The sequence below is a fragment of the Mya arenaria genome, chromosome 17 (genome assembly GCF_026914265.1).
Source record: "Mya arenaria isolate MELC-2E11 chromosome 17, ASM2691426v1".
Lineage (NCBI taxonomy): Eukaryota > Metazoa > Mollusca > Bivalvia > Myida > Myidae > Mya > Mya arenaria.
The window spans coordinates 22,914,285-22,933,453 of NC_069138.1; the positions used below are offsets into that span (position 1 = coordinate 22,914,285).

A 19,169-nucleotide genomic window follows, 5' to 3' on the forward strand; every position below is an offset into this window, starting at 1 on the left:
GTTCGAGCCAACTTTTCCTATCACATGGGTTTCCTACCAAGGCCATTTGTGAGGACATATACCAAGTAGAAAGGGGCTTTCTTAAACTAAATACATGGTGTACTCTGTTTACATTGGGCGTACGTAAAGGGATCAGGACTTTCTTTGACATTTTCGATTAAATTAAATCTGGGTGTAGTTCTACAGATTGCGGAATGACGCGAAAAGAAATGGATTTTAACAAGTTGTTATTTTACATGCTGTGCAACACCATACTTCTAAGTTTATAAGATTACTTCATTTATACTTAACATAGTGTTTGCTATATAATCGATCAATAGTTCGGTGGCCTATCAATTGTTTTTAATTTTGGACTTGGATGTTGAAGGACCAAGTGAACTTTTGTTGTCATTCCCCAACCGCGGGCAAATTGTTTTGATAACCTATTACCTGATCCGCTATATATTAATACATATCTGTTGTTTCGGCTGTTTGACATGAAAGCTTTCAATTTGTCTTGAATTTAACTATTCCCCAGTCATCTTCTCTTTCGTTTAATTATACGTCATTGGAATTTTCATTTTGAGACTGCATATCATTACCGTTTCAATGTTTTTAACACTTTTATAGAAATTGTAACTTACGGGTTCTCCGCGCTCTCCTGGTGATCCTCTTAATCCGTCTTTTCCCGGAAGACCCTGAATCAAACAAATAACGCATTTCAATCGAAGCAGATCGTGTACATTGTAGTTATGTTTTTTTTGTTATTATCAATAAAAAGAAACATTATCTAAAACAGCTATGTGAAACAATATATCCTGATTTTAAAAAAACACCATGTAAATGCATTATCTAAATTTGAGAAGTCGAACTTTAATAAGAATAGTTCGAGTCACTTGTTGACAAACTATTACTTTTAAGGCACCTAGTATGCCTTCTAGCATTCATACAGAATGATCATATTCACCATATCAATAATTCTTCCTCAAATAACAGTATACTTTACCATGGGTCCAAGTGGCCCTGGCGGTCCCTGCATGCCCGGCTGCCCTGCAATACCTTGTTCACCTTCGGGTCCTGGGGGTCCGGCGGCCCCGATCTCACCTTTTGGTCCGATTGGTCCGGGGATACCTTGGTTCCCGCGTTCTCCTTGTTGGCCCTATTTGATTGTATGTGCAATAAAAAGATAGGGATTCATCAACACATCAATACTATATGGACCATTAAGAAACCAATGTTACATTTTAATGCTTTCATTTACGTTAAAAGATAATTAATTATACAGGTATAAGAGTTCGTCTAGACAGTGTGTGTATACCACGTGATAAATAACGTCATATATGCTACGTCGGAAGGCAACATTTTGCTTAAAATAAAGATTTGAAACAAAGATACCTTTTTTTACTATATCATTTTAAATAAAACAAAGGGCAGTCTATGCCGCTTTAAGAGCACCGCCTTCGTTTTATTACCGAAGTTTAATAAGGTAATTAGTTTCATCAAACACTTCGATAAACCTGTTTCCGAAAATACTGTTTTGACAGCGCTTCGTCAGACGGCCGTATTGTGAAAAGGTTTGTCGAAGTGTTTTAAGAAACTCAACTCTCAATCAAACTCTGGTAAAAGACCGAAGGCGGGGCTCCGTTAGCGGCGAAGACTGCACTAGGTTTCATTTAAAATGGTGAAGAAATAGTGAAGTTATCTTTGTTTAAAGTCTTCATTAGAAGCAAAATATTGCCTTCAGACGTAGCATTCATGACGAGATTTATCACGTGGTATGTAGACACACATTAATTCATTGTGCTTCGCGTCTAATTGTGTTACCATTTGTGACGATATAAGCTTATACAATGAATTGTTGATTAACTGTATATAGAAAAGTATTCACTTTTATGAACAGAGGATATATCTAAAATACAATACACACAATAACAAAATGGAATCCAGTTTGCAGCACACATTCACAATTAGGACATAACCGAATAACAACCACATCCTTTAAATGACAATTCGTTCATTAGGCCTAAAAAAATGTCTGTTTCGGGTAACCCGACCCTACCTATAAAAATGCGCCGACCCTAACTATTTTTTTCCGTTTCTGAGCAAAAACATTTTCGTTAGCGAATAGAGAGTTACGAAGGGCGGATAAATGCGAATTGGACGATCAGAATTATTGTGTATATGATAAAACAAAGTCAGGCAATGACAGTAATGTAGAAAAGACTGCCATGTGCAAGGAAACACTCTGAACTTACGACAGATTTTGAAAAAAAAAATCCCTACCTACCCTACCTAAACAATTTGGGAAGGTTACCCTAAACAAACTATATATTTTTTGGCCTTTAGTGCAATCCATTGATGATATACATTGATCATGATGACAAGAAACTTCAGTACGTTAAGCTCACCTGAGGACCTGGCTCTCCGCGGTCGCCGATATTGCCAGGAGCTCCCTTAAATAAATCGATTAAAGATGGTAAATGTGGTTTGCAATATTTTGGCGATTTTATATTTTTTTAAAAACAAATCTGCATAAATACATTATAAAAACACATATGCTCAGTAAATTGGTCAACCCTATGGCGAGAAATAAAACAAAAACGTTGAGTCCTCATCCGAATCAGCCGAGAAAAATATACCATTTACTTCATTACCCCCGATCAAACCTACAGTTTTTCCTGCACGCCCCCTCTTTCCACGGCGTCCCCTTCCACCCATGTCTCCCTTCAGTCCAGGGGGTCCGGGGTAGCCAGTCAAGCCCGCGGGTCCGATACGACCCTACAAAAATAACACAAACATCCTGCTGTATCTCGCGCAAATATCCTTTAGAAATTGCTTCATATCCCTTTAATTATTTCAAGTTATCCCTTTAAGGATAGCTTTCGTTATTGGTATCTTGGTAATACATTTAATTAATAGTGCGCTACAACCATATCGCCAGAAATCGCATGACGTAACTTAGTACACTGTTCTGATTGGCCGCAGTGCGCGCCCCCTACAAAGCACATGGTTATTCAGGCCTCTTTTGCTCTGACTATCGTAAGAGAAAGGTCAGTCTTTGGCAGTTCTTATATTAAATTCTGCTTTATTTGTATCTGATACTTCATAAATACATGTGTATAAATACATGTGTATTACAAAAACAGCCTGTTATTCCATGCGCATGCACAAATCAGCCTGCACAAAACTACGCGAAGAAATAAAACGTTTGCCTTTTGTACAGATGATATTTTTTTTTATTTTTTTTTAAGGTATGAAAAACTATGTGGGTTGATATATGGAGCATGTATCATTTCATGTTCCTTGAATAACGATACATCGCACGCAACCTTCGTTCTCATGTGATATGAACTACGGATTACGCATATAATTCGAAGTGATTCAACGTCACATATCAACCGACTAACATAATAATTATGACCCATACATTATTTGATCATGTTCATACAATCCGTGCTTAAAGATATTTTAAATAATGCTGATATTCTATGAAAGTTCAAACATGAATTTCTGACAAATCTCATTGCACTTTAATTACTGTTATCAATTGTGACTTTACTTCATAAAAAGAGTATAAATCAAGGTTTTCCTTTAAATTGGAGACTATTTTTACCATTTCACCATTAGGTCCAGGAGGCCCCGATTCGCCTATCTGTCCGCGGTCACCCTGTAAAATAGTGTAGTCGGTTAAATCAACATATTCTATACAAGCAAAGTTGTAAAAGTTGTAAGATTAAGGCTACGCCGTTGATAATAATCAAGCGCTGGTGAAGTGAATGATGAATGATACCTATCGACTTTGTTTGCCGAACACATGTGGCATGATTGTTGAAACCCCCCATGCATGAACAAATTACAGCCCGAACACGACCATACATGCAGTATCTCATTAAGATTCACATCAAAGAGTGACCGTGATCTTCGAAGTAAGGAGGTGAAATCGAAAGTTCCCAAATTTACAACCAGGACACAACTGCCTATATATGCAACATTCCATAATAATTCATTTTTAATTGTGAACTTGACTTTCAGTGCAAGGACGAAGTCTTGCGCACAACCTGTCGCCATTGTGAGCAAAGTAGCTGTACCTATGTTTTTGCACCCCCCCCCTTTCACAACTAAGTTACAAGACGGAGCCGACTTTCTATACTCTATTTGCATATACATGTATGAAGAAATCCATTATGATTAAGTTTGACCTCGACCTTCAAGGTAGGGACGGCGGTCTTGTACGGGTCAAGTCGACTTTATTTACAATGCATCTGTGTAATGTTACTTCAAAATCCCACTCTGCATGACAAAGTTACCGCCCGAACAAAAACAGACGGACTGATGTACGCGCAACCGCACGGATGGATAAATGTACGGACGGTGCGGTTTTTAAATGTCCATATAAGGGGAATATATGTTAGGGGTCAGCCCGGTTAAATAAAAGCCGGTCTGGCTCTGAGAAGGTCGACTTTGTTCTGTTTCATCGCTGCAACTAATCATCCCAAGAAAAGCCCCGAGTCTCTTTTAAAGCTGCACTCTCACAGAAATACCCTTTTTACAACTTTTTTTGTCTAGGAAAGAGCAAAGTTTTGCGTAAATATTGCTGACAAAAGATCAGATCGCAGATTTTCATAATTTTCCGTTCGAAAATTAATGATTTATGGCTAACGGTTTAATAAAAATGCGTAAAACATCAATTTTTGAACTTGAACATAATCTGCGACCAAATGTTTTGTCAACAGTCTTATATAACTGGTTTCCATGGATCTTCGCAAAAATTGGCTTGTTCCAAGACAAAAATAAAAAAAAAGTTATGAAAACGTTCAATCTGTGAGAGTGCAGCTTTATATCGCTTGTATGGAGTCCAGCCTTGTCCCACACACCAACCTTAACTCCTTCAATGCCTTCTTGTCCCATAGGTCCTGCATCACCCTGCTGTCCCTGGTCTCCTTTCGCACCCATATCGCCGCGGTCGCCTGGGAAACCTGGGGGTCCCTGTAGTAGAAAACGTTGGAGTATGTTCATTTTGTATGAGTTAATGTTCGAACTGTATGATAGAAAATGTTCGAGATTATGATGTTGCTTGAACAATTAAATTTAAGTGGACTATACAATTCAAAAACTTGTGGGGCATAAATATGTCATGGATCTGATTTGAGATTTGATCACCGATAAAAAATTTTTTATATTGCATGATATGTTTGATCAAAATACCTGGAAACCCTTTTCGCCTTGCAAACCTCGAACGCCAACATCTCCCTAAAACATAAAACACGTCAAGACATGATTATTATACCAACATATGCCTGCAGGAAGTTTATATGAACAATAATTATACACAATTTACACCCATGAACACGAAGTATTTGAAAAAAGAAATGTCATCATCATACGCGTTAAAACGTCTACAAAACTTGTTAGAATTTCTCTAAAACATCTGATAAAATGACTCAATATTTAGAAAGAAACCTGTTTTACCAAAAACACAAATAGTTATAGTCAGAGAATAGTTCTAACGCTATGTAATAGCTAGTGTTTATTGTTGGATTTCTTTACGTTTAAGTCGAAAGGCTGGGCGCAGCTCGGCGCCAACTAGTCCTTTAAGATACAATTATTAATGCTTTCTTTCTAAGTGTCGAGAGCGAAATGTCTATCGAATCGCGTAATAAACCCAAATAAATATTTTAATTTGGAGGCCGTAATCTGCTTAGTGGTTTTTTGTTAAGCAGAGTTCTTCAAAATGGTTGAGTGTGAATGTGTCCGGCAATACTGTGTTTTCATATTAACATATTGAGCCATGTGCTGTGTAGCAGTTAGGACGTAAAGCTTGCGTACTTTATTGCTAACATGTGGTTAGACAAGCCCTCTTATTTTCACTCCGTGTGTTCAATTTGTACATCATACCTTTGCGCCTCTTGGACCGGGGTATCCGATGATTCCCTGCGTTCCCATTGGTCCAAAATCACCCTTCGGCCCTGGGGTCCCCTTAAGTCCATCTGTTCCCTGTAGCAAAATAACCATTCGTATACATTCCTATAACTACTGCCAAATCACTTTCGTTTAAAATAATAACTTAAATTTAACTTTTTATATGATTTCGCGCCTTAGTAAGGCTTCTAAGACATTGCAATACTAATGAATTTTAAGAAAATAATAAGTATGAGGCAAATGAAAGCCTAGCTCCGCCTGGTTCTGCAAAAACACTGTCACCAATGATACATATAACCGGCAGTAAACTTTATAAAACTGTATTAGGTTGTCTATTAACTTTAGGCTGGCTGTCATATTTAAATGATTTGATTGGTTAAAATAAGTAACTTAATATAAGTATATTAAAGTTAGCTAAAATGCTTATTTTGTCGGGCTGATATTTATCCAACAATTACTGAATACGGAACACCATAAACTAACACTTTTCAATAAGTTGATAAAAAATCGTGGCCAGCTGACACAATACAAACTATAGTATGCTATTTATATCAAAGCTCGTTGATTCGCTATCCGCGAACATATCCGAATATGTTGCGTTCATCGAAAAATAGTCGCATTTACTGAAAGGCCATTCATTGAAGGAATGGAATTTGAGGTTAAAATATTAACCAATGAAATAATCTAAAATTTTAAACTGACCGAAAGATATTTTTCAGACAATTTAACAAGGGTTTATAGAGTTGGCTATCGATCGGTAAATATAGCGCATACAGTCGAACTCTGTTGGCCCAGGGAACGGCGAACATTTCACGAGCCTTGGAAAATTCGAGCCAAGCGAGAATTCTTACCGTCAATATTAAGGAATTGGCCCTTTACATCCAGTTTGAGCCAACGCGTTATTCGAGCCAAGCGGGTTCGACTGTACATGTAACATATTTACAACAATAGGACACACTTACGGGAGGTCCGATGGGTCCAGGCAGACCAGACATTCCTGGTTTACCCTGAGCCCCGGGGATTCCGGCTGGTCCGATGGCTCCTGGTGGTCCTGGTGAGCCCTGAAATAGATCATTGACTTGTAATTAAGCATTCATTAACGGACCATTCAAGAGGAAAAGCCATGCCGATTTTTTCATAAGACATTTTGTGTAACAAGTTTAAGTGTTTTATTTTCTTTAGCGAAATTAACGATTTTAGCTTTTACAAAATAGGAAATAGTATATCGTGATTATAATAGAGATCGTTCATTAAAAATTCTCAGACAACATGCATAAGGTCAAAAGTAAGAGAGTCTGATATTTCTAACACTGATTTATACAACCAATAAATAGACTGTGTCTTATTTATCAAGAGCAAGTCGATAGGCAAGGCAAATTAAATATTATATTTCATAAGCCTGTGACGTCATTTCCGACTCGATTATTAGCAGTGAATCCTAGATCTTATTGAATGACCCCTTAGTAAATAAGTGTTAAACATTAAACTCCTTAACGCCAATGGTTACTTACAATTGGCCCTGGAGATCCGGCCTGTCCTGGAGCGCCTGGGGATCCAACACCACCCTAGAGAATACGAAAGGTTTGAAAAGCTACAATAAACGTTGGAAAATAAAATATATTCCTGGTAAATTGTTTCCAACAGAAAACACAAATATACATGGAAATTGTAAATTGTTTAAAAAAATATGCATACGATACATGTTTATCGAAAAATAATTTAGAATAAGATATACATTCAACCATTTTTAACAGCTATAACAGTGGTGTTAACAATATTAACACAGTCGTCGTGTTACTATTATATCTATATAAAAAGCACTGAGCTATAAGATTGTTTCGAGATCTCTATTATATTTAACACACGAACCTGGTTTCCCTTTGGTCCCTGCGACCCCTCCGAGCCTGGAATACCCTGTAATATAATGACACAAGATGTTATAGGATCTTGCACACGTGTTATAGGGTCAATATAAAATAAATATGTTTCTGTAAAATGGAAACAAAATGCTTGATTTAATTGTAAAACTTCATTAGAATTTCATATTAGTGCTCCATTTTTAATAATTATTTAAAAATATGGCAGAAAATGCTCTTTTTAACAAAAAGAGATAGTTTACAAATAAATTGATTTATGCTTCGATTGGATAAGTTCTCTTCGAATGAGTATCGCCCAGTTTTTAACTGAACTCAAATGTCAATCGGTCAATTGATGCGACAAATTATTTAGTTCTCATTAATAAGAATTTAACAAAACCCCTCTCCTGCTTCTTATATAAGGTCGATTGTTTGACTATTTGTTAAATTTAACAACGTTGTTAACGTCATAGTTGTTAACTTTCAAATCGCTATTACTTTGAAAGTTTTACTGATTCACTTATGATTTGCAGTATTCCTAACAAGATTTGAGACAACTGATTTAAAAGAACGTACTTCATTTAAAAAATAAGCACATATAAAAACATTATACATGTAATAGTTAACAACGACGTCGTCAATCACGTTGTTAACTTTAACAAATGAATTAACAATCGGCCCATTGAAAGAAATCGTTCTGAATACATGTATGTTTCTTATCTCGTCGCCTCAATGAGAAAGTACGTTACCGGTACTCCGATAGGTCCTGGTCGACCTCTGGGGCCCATGAAACCACGAAGTCCCTGTAAAAATAAAGTTCAAATAGTACATTTACCTTTTGAAAAAAACACATACCATTAAATTTAGACCACACATATGTGTACAATGATTTCAATTATTAAAGCAAAGATATCCAATATCATATTATTCACTCACAATGTTATACTATGTTTCTATATACTTACATTTTTTATATAATACGTTTCGCCATTTTGTTTTTATATAACTTTAAACTCTATGTTTAGATGACATAATTACATATTATATATATATACATATATATATATGTGACGTCATCAACGAAAATGTGTTCTTTAGGGGTAAAAATAGCATGTTTCTTTTTTGCAAATTATTGTGTGTCATAAGCAGGCGATCAGTTTTAATTTTATTTTGATTATCTAATTCAAATTAAACACATTATAATTGGGGGTTTTCAATTCCAATCGCTTGATTAAGGCTTTTTTATGATAACATGAATGCCTTCACAGGCGATTTTGAATTTGAATCAAACCTGTTCTCCTTCAGGTCCAAGCTGTCCTGGCTCGCCTTGATCTCCCTGGATACAAACAAACAAGGATTTATAATCTCAATCGTGTTAATACATATATCATCTCCGTGGCCTAGTGGTTTAAGGGGTCCGCCTACGGAGCTATAAGTTCAAGGCTCAAGTAACGTTTTTCTTTCTCCAGATTTGGCCGCTTGCTGACCCAGCGGCTACGGTCGAACCCCGTTGGCTCGAACTCACAGGGACCGTCGAAAATACATCGAGCCTCGGAAAAATCGAGCCAAGCGGGAATGCTTATCATTCAGCACACCTTCAGTTTAAAGAAATCGCCCCTTTTCATTCAATTCGAACCAACGAGGAATTCGAGCCAAGCGATTTCGAACTAACGGGGTTCGCCTGTAGTTAAATAGATGGGTACCAATTGCCTTTCTGTAATGCACCTTGCGTATAGGATGGGAATTGAGCCTATCTATGTGTTTCATAAATCCAGCAGGTTGACTTTAAGTTGAGAGCAATGACATGTGTTGAACAAAATTTTTATGCCCCTGGTAACGCATCTTGAAGGCAAGTCTATTTAATGCTTTATACTGACAATTTCAGTATGAAAAGATCGCTAAATGTTTGACGTTTATATTCACTTTATACCCTCAAATTTAAAAATTGTATTGCAAGTTTACCTGGGGTCCATCGTGCCCTGGCGGTCCCATCGACCCCTGAGAGCCCATGTAACCCTGAAATGGAATTGTATTAATATTACCAATTATTCACAATGGTTTAAAATGTTTAAACTCAAGAACAATGTGTACTTACAAAGACTCATTTGCGTACTTTAGGGTCAGCGTCAAAACAAAAAGGTTGTGAAATCTCAGTGTTACAATGGGTGGCGGATCCGTGGTCTAGTGGTAAAACACATGACAGTCAATCCAGAGGTCGCAGGTTCGATTCCCTGCCGCAACACTACAAATATACTAATCGTCTTCCGAGAGGGACGTTAAATGGGGGTACCGTGTGACAGTACTTTACACTGTTGCACGTTAAAGAACCAGGGTAGCTCTAACCAGGGTAATATTCTGCCTGTGCACTATGCTCCAAAAACCTAAAATGACTCGGAGCTCTCGCCGAATGGGCCTTGCTCGAGTGCGACCATAAATAAGCTTACACACCAACCCAATGTTACAATGATAAAACGAATGGAAACTTCGCATTAGGGCTCCCTTGTTCAAGAACGTTGATAAATGTGACAGCAAATGATCTACTTTGCTGAAAAAGGCGTTAGTAGCGCTTATGGAAATTGTTCAGTTTAGGCTTAGATTACCAGGATTCTCTTCATGTACTTATCTACCGGTTGCTGTCAAGTATGTATTCATAACAGTAAGTAAAATAGTTCAATATCAATAAAGTTTAAAACGAATTCTTGCCAAAATTATATCTGTAAGCGAGTTCCTTAAAAAATGTAATATCCATCCTTGAAAAAATGTCATAATTCACTATCTCTAGAAAATACTGTCGAAGTGTTTTAATGCATATTTCTTTTCAAATGAAATCCAGCGTCTTTAATTAACAAAGTCAACAAACATGTCTCTTACCCTATCTCCCTTGATGCCTGGCATGCCTGGAATTCCAGGATAGCCGCCTTCACCCTGTTTAAACAATATGCGATTAGTACTTTTTAAAGTAAGATCTTACACAGACAATTAAGTTACATTTACCGTACTCAGAAAAAAATGTCAAAAGCGTGTCACTGTTTGTAAGACGCACGCATTTTTTACATCGAAATCTGAGGAAAAAAGTGCGTCTTATAACCAGTCATTTACGGTATTTAGTGGGCACATCAGAGACGCGTACTGAAGTTCTTTGCATTTTCCATAAAATAGTTATCAATGAAAACGCTTGATCTGTATAGTACCCACTTCATTTAGGTTTGGGTGATGTTAAAAGTGGAAGTTTTGAAAATATATATATGTTAATACTAAGAATGACTGGTTTATTTAAAAGTATATCCGCATTTACATATAATTATACAACACCGGAATTACCTTGTCGCCGATAGCTCCAATGGTTCCCCTTTCACCATCACGTCCGCTACGGCCCTGCAATATCGAATGAATCCAGTATTTATCCACTGTTTTCAGAATTACGCAATGCAGTTAAGGCATGTTTTAAGATTGAGGTCACTTTGCAAACAACCCATAATTTTCCGCACGATAGTCATTTCATAGTAGACGAATATGCTGAACACTTCTTATTTCGGAGTTCTCTATTCGTCAATCAGAGATTAAATCTTTTCAGAAATTCACAAGCATTTATGCCGCTTAGTACAAATAAACTGCTATATGGTTTTAGCAACAACCCAGAAGAGGGCAACGTCATGCTCTTAAACGAAGTTCAACGTTTTATGAAGACTTCACAACGTTTTAGCTAATTTAACAATGGGTATCAGAAGCTCACAGTCCCTCGATCTCTCATTCTCTCAAACGTCTTTCTCGTACAAGTTCTAGTAATTTATTTTTCCACTTATTAATAAACAATGCAATAATCATTAGACCTTACTCTTATTGTTTTTTGCTTAAAACATGTTATAGAATTTAAGGTTTGTGGAGGGGGCCGAAGCGAAACCAGAGGCCAAACCCAATTGCAAGCTTGATTTTATAACATCGGTTTAAATATTGTTTTAAACTTTGCATTGATTTTAATTATTGTCAATTGTGTTCCCACGCAATAAAATCTAATTTAATCAAATCATTTCGACGATAAATAGTTAATCATGTAGTCGATTGGTTTAGCGGTTACGGGAGTTCAAATCAAGGCGGCTCAGCAAGACGTCAATAACCAAAAAAATCAATACATCTCATTTAAGAGTATTGACAAACATAGAAACATAAATTATTGCATACCCTTTTTCCCGGGGGCCCAGCAAGTCCAGGAACACCCATTGGTCCAGGTGGTCCCTGAAATAACATGTTTCAATCCTTGATAAACACACGTTTTTTTATATAGTATATATGGACTGTGTTGTTTGTGGAGTTTTGTGCTGTTGTTCAATGTTTCTTGTTTGTGATTATTTTTTTTTTGTGTTCTATGTCTTTGGCGTTTCCCCAGTGCCATTAAACGGGGTTTATGTTTATACTTTTGGTTACTGAGCTTGTTTCTGTAGTTTTTCATATAAATATTGCAATGGTAAAACACAGATGCAACCTTTTTTGGTATTAATTTAAATAAAATAGTTGCGGTCCATACTGTTTAATGTATTTTTCTTAAACCGTTACTAACGCTTTAAGCCATAAAACATTAATTTTCGAACGGAAACATGAAAATGTGCATATAAATATTATATTTATAATGTAATATAAATCTGATCTTTTCTCAGCACTGGTTTGCAGATAGTTAAGCAGAAATTTGCTCATTCCAAGACAAAAATAAAAAAGTTGTAAAAACGGTTAATCTGTGAGAGTGCAGCTTTAAGTCATGTTCTTCAGTTAAGTATCTCACTTATCATATGATAAATTCGCTTCATAATATCTGAAATAATTTATTTTTATTGAATGTTTTTAAACTTCACACTCTAACTATACTATTCAATTCTTAATATGACTACCAAAATTGACTTTAGTTAAGAAATGACTTGAGATGGTTTATGAATACCGTCCAGTACTTACAGCATCTCCTGGTAAGCCCTCGTCTCCTCTCTCGCCAGGGTCTCCAGGTGGGCCCTGAAATTTTATTTCAATACCTATTTGTTTAAAAAACAGTTTGGGTGCGTGTTTTTTTTTTCAAATGATACAAGGCTGCTTTAAAGGTAAATACTTGGAATTGATATATATTGTGTTCAGTTAATGAATATAAATTCATCAAAGATGATTTCTTCTATAATACTTCTATAATTACTTTTTAAAATTTTAATTTAACACGTTTAATGCTCAGATTATCTTTTTCTACGTAAAGATCCGTTTAAGACCGGGAAAAACATTTTTAAATATAAAAAATGTTGCTAGTGTTTGACCGATCAGTCACAAAAAATATTTTATTTAAGAAATTCACAGAACAAAATCGTTTTAAAAGTTATTGCATAAAGTTTTGAGTTAAAAGTGTTCCACCATACCGCCTGTCCATGAAGTCCTGTCATGCCCTGTGGTCCGGAGGCACCCCTCATGGATTGCTGTAAAAAGTTAATATATTTTGTTTTGAGAAGCCTATCTACTTCCGATTGTACTTTTCGGTGGACGAGAAGATGGCTACATTGATATTTCTTGTCCTTTATTCACGCGTGAAAATGATGATATTTACGTGCCACATTTCGAACACTAAAACATACTATAAACCTATGTATACAAAAACGTTTTGTTACTTGTAAAGAATTTTCTGATCTTTCGCGGGAACGCGTTTTAAGAACGTAAGCCACAAAGAACACAACAAGGCCACAATTAATATAATGTCAAAATACCCATAATATATGTTAAGCTTCTCTGAAGGTTATAGTTTTTTCGTATAAATAATAGTTCTTCTCGTCAAAAAAAACATCAAAAAAGCACTACCTACATACGACTCCTCGATATACAAGCCGGAAAGGTCAAAGGAAACTATGTATTATTTTGTTTAATAGTAGCTCACTGTTTGAGCTTACCATGTGTTGTTTAAGAAGAAGCTGGAAGGCCTCCCTCTGGTTCTGGTTCTTGCCGTCAGTGTTCATCTGAAATGAAAGTAATACGCCCAGTAAGTCCGTGGTATAAAAACGATAGGCGCAGTTAGTCCGTGTAATGAAAGCAATACCCCCAGTTTACGCCCAATAAGTCAGCAATACGCCCAATTAGTCCGTAAAATGAAAGCAGTATGCCCGGTTAGTCCTTGAAATAAAAGTAATACATCAGGTTAGTCATTGAAGCTAGTATTTTAAAAAAAATTGGGATTCAGCACAAATCTTTTTCAAACATCTTGTCTAAAAAATACATTACGCATTAAATACTTTTGAAAGAAACCTCTTTTCAAATGAATATGTTAGGGTATTAAAGCATAAACACAAAGATCTATAATCACCGGAATGACAAGAACGTTGCCTGGTGGTCCCGGGAGACCGTTGTTGCCATCGATGCCGTCACGTCCTTGGAAACCCTGAAATACGCAATGATATTAGATGTTACGTTAATTGTTTAACTCAATCAATCAAATGCAGTTTTCATTGGTTGACATCGCAACCTTGATGAGAATATACATAACATCTAAAGCAGTTTTCATTGGTTGACATCGCAAACTCGATGATCGTCTATACAACATACTAAAGCAGTTGTCATTGGTTGACATCGCAACCTCGATAAGCGTCTATACAAGATACTAAAGCAGTTGTCATTGGTTGACATCGCAACCTCGATGATCGTCTATACAACATACTAAAGCAGTTGTCATTAGTTGACATCGCAACCTCGATGATCGTCTATACAACATACTAAAGCAGTTGTCATTGGTTGACATCGCAACCTCGATGAGCGTCTATACAAGATACTAAATCAGTTGTCATTGGTTGACATCGCAACCTCGATCAGCGTCTATACAACATACTAAAGCAGTTGTCATTGGTTGACATCGCAACCTCGATCAGCGTCTATACAACATACTTAAGCAGTTTCCATTGGTTGACATCGCAACCTCGATCAGCGTCTATACAACATACTAAAGCAGTTTTTCATTGGTTGACATCGCAACCTCGATCAGCGTCTATACAACATACTAAAGCAGTTGTCATTGGTTGACATTGAAACCTCGATGAGCGTCTATACAACATACTAAAGCAGTTTTTCATTGGTTGACAGCGCAACATCGACGAGCGTTTATATAACATACTAAAGCAGTTTTTCATTGGTTGACATCGAAACCTCGATCAGCGTCTATACAACATACTAAAGCAGTTGTCATTGATTTACATCGCAACCTCGATGAGCGTCTATACAACATACTAAAGCAGTTTTTCATTGGTTGACATCGCAACATCGACGAGCGTTTATATAACATACTAAAGCAGTTGTCATTGGATGACATCGCAACCTTGATGAGCGTTTATACAACATAGTTACTAAAGCAGTTTTTCATTGGTTAACATCGCAACATCGACGAGCGTTTATATCGCATACTAAAGCAGTTTTTCATTGGTTGACATCGAAATCTTGATTAGCGTCTACACAACATATTAAAGCAGTTTTTCATTGGTTGACATCGCAACCTCGATGAGCGTCTACACAACATACTAAAGCAGTTTCCATTGGTTGGTATCGCAACTTCGATCAGCGTATATACAACATACTAAAGCAGTTGTCATTGGTTGACATCGCAACCTCGATCAGCGTCTATACAACATATTAAAGCAGTTGTCATTGGTTGACATCGCAACCTCGATCAGCGTCTATACAACATACTAAAGCAGTTGTCATTGGTTGACATCGCAACCTCGATCAGCGTCTATACAACATACTAAAGCAGTTTTCCATTGGTTGACATCGCAACCTCGATCAGCGTCTATACAACATACTAAAGCAGTTTTTCATTGGTTGACATCGCAACCTCGATCAGCGTCTATACAACATACTAAAGCAGTTGTCATTGGTTGACATCGCAACCTCGATGAGCGTCTATACAACATACTAAAGCAGTTTTTCATTGGTTGACATCGCAACATCGACGAGCGTTTATATAACATACTAAAGCAGTTGTCATTGGTTGACATCGCAACCTTGATGAGCGTTTATACAACATACTAAAGCAGTTTTTCATTGGTTAACATCGCAACATCGACGAGTGTTTATATCGCATACTAAAGCAGTTTTTCATTGGTTGACATCGAAACCTTGATTAGCGTCTACACAACATATTAAAGCAGTTTTTCATTGGTTGACATCGCAACTTTGATGAGCGTCTACACAACATACTAAAGCAGTTTCCATTGGTTGACATCGCAACCTCGATCAGCGTATATACAACATACTAAAGCAGTTGTCATTGGTTGACATCGCAACCTCGATGAACGTCTATACAACATACTAACGCAGTTGTCATTGGTTGACATCGCAACCCCGATGAACGTCTATACAACATACTAAAGCAGTTGTCATTGGTTGACATCGCAACCTCGATGAACGTCTATACAACATACTAAAGCAGTTGTCATTGGTTGACATCGCAACTTCGATGAGAGTATACATAACATACTAAAGTAGTTTTAATTAATTGACACCGCAACGTCGATGAGCGTCTATACAACATATTAAAGCAGTTTTTCATTGGTTGACAATCGCAACCTCGATGAGCGTCTGCACAACACTCTTAGTTGCGTACACCCGATGATGAGTTAATAAAGTCAAAACATGAAAGTCGGAGTTTGTCTTCTTTTCTGTCTATTTACATAACGTATGGCATTTTTACATGATGAATAATATTTAGGAGCTTTTTACCATGGTACATACATGTAGTAGCTAAGGTGGTCATTTCAACGAACCTGTATCCGTCATAAGAAGGTAATGTTACCTACCTGTTCTCCCTTTACTCCGGGGGGTCCCATGGGCCCACGCTGGCCCGGGGGTCCGGGGGGTCCCTGAAAATAAATTAAACAATCAAAGTTATAAGCCAAGTAGCGAACCATATAACGTTATTATCCGATTACCTAAAGTTTTCATAGTCAAATTAAAAGAAAAGTGTATATAATCTTAAAATAAAAGTATGCATTTTAATGAAATCAATAAAAAATAACGTGTTTTAGATATTTCAATGTTATTATGCTATAATTATCAGTGAGAACATAGACTTAAGAACATGACTGAAGTTAGGAAGTGACGATGAAAGATACTTCTAAATGAATACTGGCCAAGAACAAAGTTTAAAGTTTAAAAAAGTTTCAAGAAAAACATCATGTAAACATGCGTATCAATTCTTGTATGCTCTTTTCATTATGGTCATAAACAACTGACTCATTTCTAAATAAATACTGCATTCATGACATAATAATAAAAACCGGTTAAGCATAACAAATTGTTTCTTTCCGGTATCCCAATCTATCATTTTTTCCATCTGACCCAATACAATTTGTTTATTGCCATCTGTCATTTTTTTCTACCGGTAAACAATACCAACAGACGCTGATTTTGAGTGTAACAATGTTATTCATACACAAATTAAAAAATAAAAATATCGACCTTCCTACACTATAGTTTTGGGGCAATGAAATCTTAAAGAACATTTTGTTTTTGCTATACTTACGTATGGGACACCCATAGCCATATCCGCGCCCATAGCTGATCCATACTTGTCTACAGCCTGTGAAATACAGTTAAGAATTATTCATTTGCAGTATTTTAGAATTTGTTTTTCTATCTTTTTATCTGAACAGTAACTTACATATCGGCACAGTACAAGGAGGCGGAGCTTATTCGTGCAAAACCTGGCGTGCGAATAAGTTACATCGATATTGAATTATACACACACTACTTATTGAATGCTGTCCTTGATAGTATCGTGAGAACAGTTACTTTATCATTCGTTTCTAGTTTTCTATTGAAAAAGTATATATATATTTCTTTACTTTATATTAATATGTATATCAACCTCTATAGATATAGTTGCTATTTCTTTGATACAAAAATACTTGTTTGTAGTTTACATGTTCGATATTTGTATACGTAAGCCATTTTATTCTATGCATTTGATCACGGGTAATGTTGGCCTATTCAAATACAATTGTGTGTAATATTTCCTTGAACAAACTTTCTTCTTTTTCTTCTATCACACTACTTTTCTTCATGTTGTATGCATATACCATGCATATGTTGTTATAGCATTTTATTGTTAATATAGTTTCCTATCACTCATACTTTGAGTGGCAATATAATTTACAGTTATTTTATCAGGACACGTATACATGTTTCATTCATTAGACTTTAGAAAAGTTTCGAGCTCTGTTGTTTGTTTGTACAGCACAATAATGATAACAAATAGTCAGTGTAACATTTAACCATGGTATATACCGTAGACAGTTGAATTATGGTTAGATCTATTTAGATAAAGGTTATAAAAACAGAATAATTATTATAAGACATTTAAACAATACACATTCTGATTATACAGGGTCAACATCTAATCGATACGATGTGTTACCATTCGAATCTGAACTAAATGGTACTTTAAAAAAAGTATTTCCTAGCCATATTACCTCTTAAAGCTGCACTCTCACAGATTTAACGTTTTGACAACTTTTTAATTTTTTGTCTTGGAACGAGCCAATTTTTGCGAAAATCCATGGTAACCAGTTATATAAGACTGCTGACAAAAAAAAAGATCGCAGATTTTTATATTTAAGTTCAAATATTAATGGTTTATGCATTATTCTTAAACCGTTAGCAAAAAACATTAATTTTCGAACGGAAATATCAAAATCTGCGATCTGATCTTTTGTCAGAAATCTTGTTTCATTGGTTTGCAGATATTTACGCGAAAATTTGCTCTTTCCAAGACAAAAAATAAAATAGTTGTAAAAATGGCAAATCTGTGAGAGTGCAGCTTTAAACGACCCTAAAGCTTTGTACAGTACACAAACGAGTTGCATGTCCAACATACATATACTGTCTCCCCCGGATCTTTCTTGTCCATTCCCATTCCCATAAAAACGCCGCCATCTTCGCCATCCATAAAGCCGGCCTGTTAATGAAACAATATAATGTTGTGATCATTTTTTTTATAATTTTCTCCCATTTTAGTATTTTGTAGGGTATGTAAATGGGGTTGTAATTAGACGTCTCATCAGTCTGAATACAAAGCAACGCGAACATACAGGTATCGTATATTTTTTTCATTTGCCCAAGATGCACATGATTTATATAAATTCCTTATACCAGCAATGCAAGTTGCTATCAACAGCCCTTGGTATTATGAGATCGACAATGTTCAAGATTATTGAACATAAAATTTGCTTCTCACCAAAGCGACCCGGGTTCGATTCTCGGCCTGGGTGCATGTGCGTTTGATTTGTGGTCACCAAGCCGGACACAGTGGGTTTCCTCCGGGTACTCCGGTTTCGCCCACAACACAAGACCATACTGTCGCGCAACATCGTGCCAACGAGAGTGATTAATATAAGTTGAAATAACTTGTTTCACAAT

The 19,169-nt window shown here is 36.3% G+C and overlaps 1 protein-coding gene across 1 annotated transcript in view; it reads right to left on the reverse strand.

The window, feature by feature from the left end:
* Positions 1-19,169, reverse strand: part of LOC128223824 (collagen alpha-1(III) chain-like) — a 60,077-nt gene that overhangs the window by 28,864 nt on the left and 12,044 nt on the right. Inside the window, exons 6-29 of the mRNA XM_052933244.1 lie at positions 18,628-18,708; positions 17,275-17,331; positions 16,550-16,612; positions 14,071-14,145; positions 13,661-13,726; positions 13,139-13,195; positions 12,696-12,749; positions 11,934-11,987; positions 11,076-11,129; positions 10,626-10,679; positions 9,717-9,770; positions 9,046-9,090; positions 8,504-8,557; positions 7,768-7,812; positions 7,410-7,463; positions 6,861-6,959; positions 5,875-5,973; positions 5,185-5,229; positions 4,858-4,965; positions 3,593-3,646; positions 2,650-2,757; positions 2,388-2,432; positions 986-1,138; positions 624-677 (exon numbers count right to left, since the gene is read on the reverse strand). Of these exons, the coding sequence (XP_052789204.1) occupies positions 624-677; positions 986-1,138; positions 2,388-2,432; positions 2,650-2,757; positions 3,593-3,646; positions 4,858-4,965; positions 5,185-5,229; positions 5,875-5,973; positions 6,861-6,959; positions 7,410-7,463; positions 7,768-7,812; positions 8,504-8,557; positions 9,046-9,090; positions 9,717-9,770; positions 10,626-10,679; positions 11,076-11,129; positions 11,934-11,987; positions 12,696-12,749; positions 13,139-13,195; positions 13,661-13,726; positions 14,071-14,145; positions 16,550-16,612; positions 17,275-17,331; positions 18,628-18,708 (1,632 nt within the window). The remainder of the gene's footprint in view (positions 1-623; positions 678-985; positions 1,139-2,387; positions 2,433-2,649; positions 2,758-3,592; positions 3,647-4,857; positions 4,966-5,184; positions 5,230-5,874; positions 5,974-6,860; positions 6,960-7,409; positions 7,464-7,767; positions 7,813-8,503; positions 8,558-9,045; positions 9,091-9,716; positions 9,771-10,625; positions 10,680-11,075; positions 11,130-11,933; positions 11,988-12,695; positions 12,750-13,138; positions 13,196-13,660; positions 13,727-14,070; positions 14,146-16,549; positions 16,613-17,274; positions 17,332-18,627; positions 18,709-19,169) is intronic.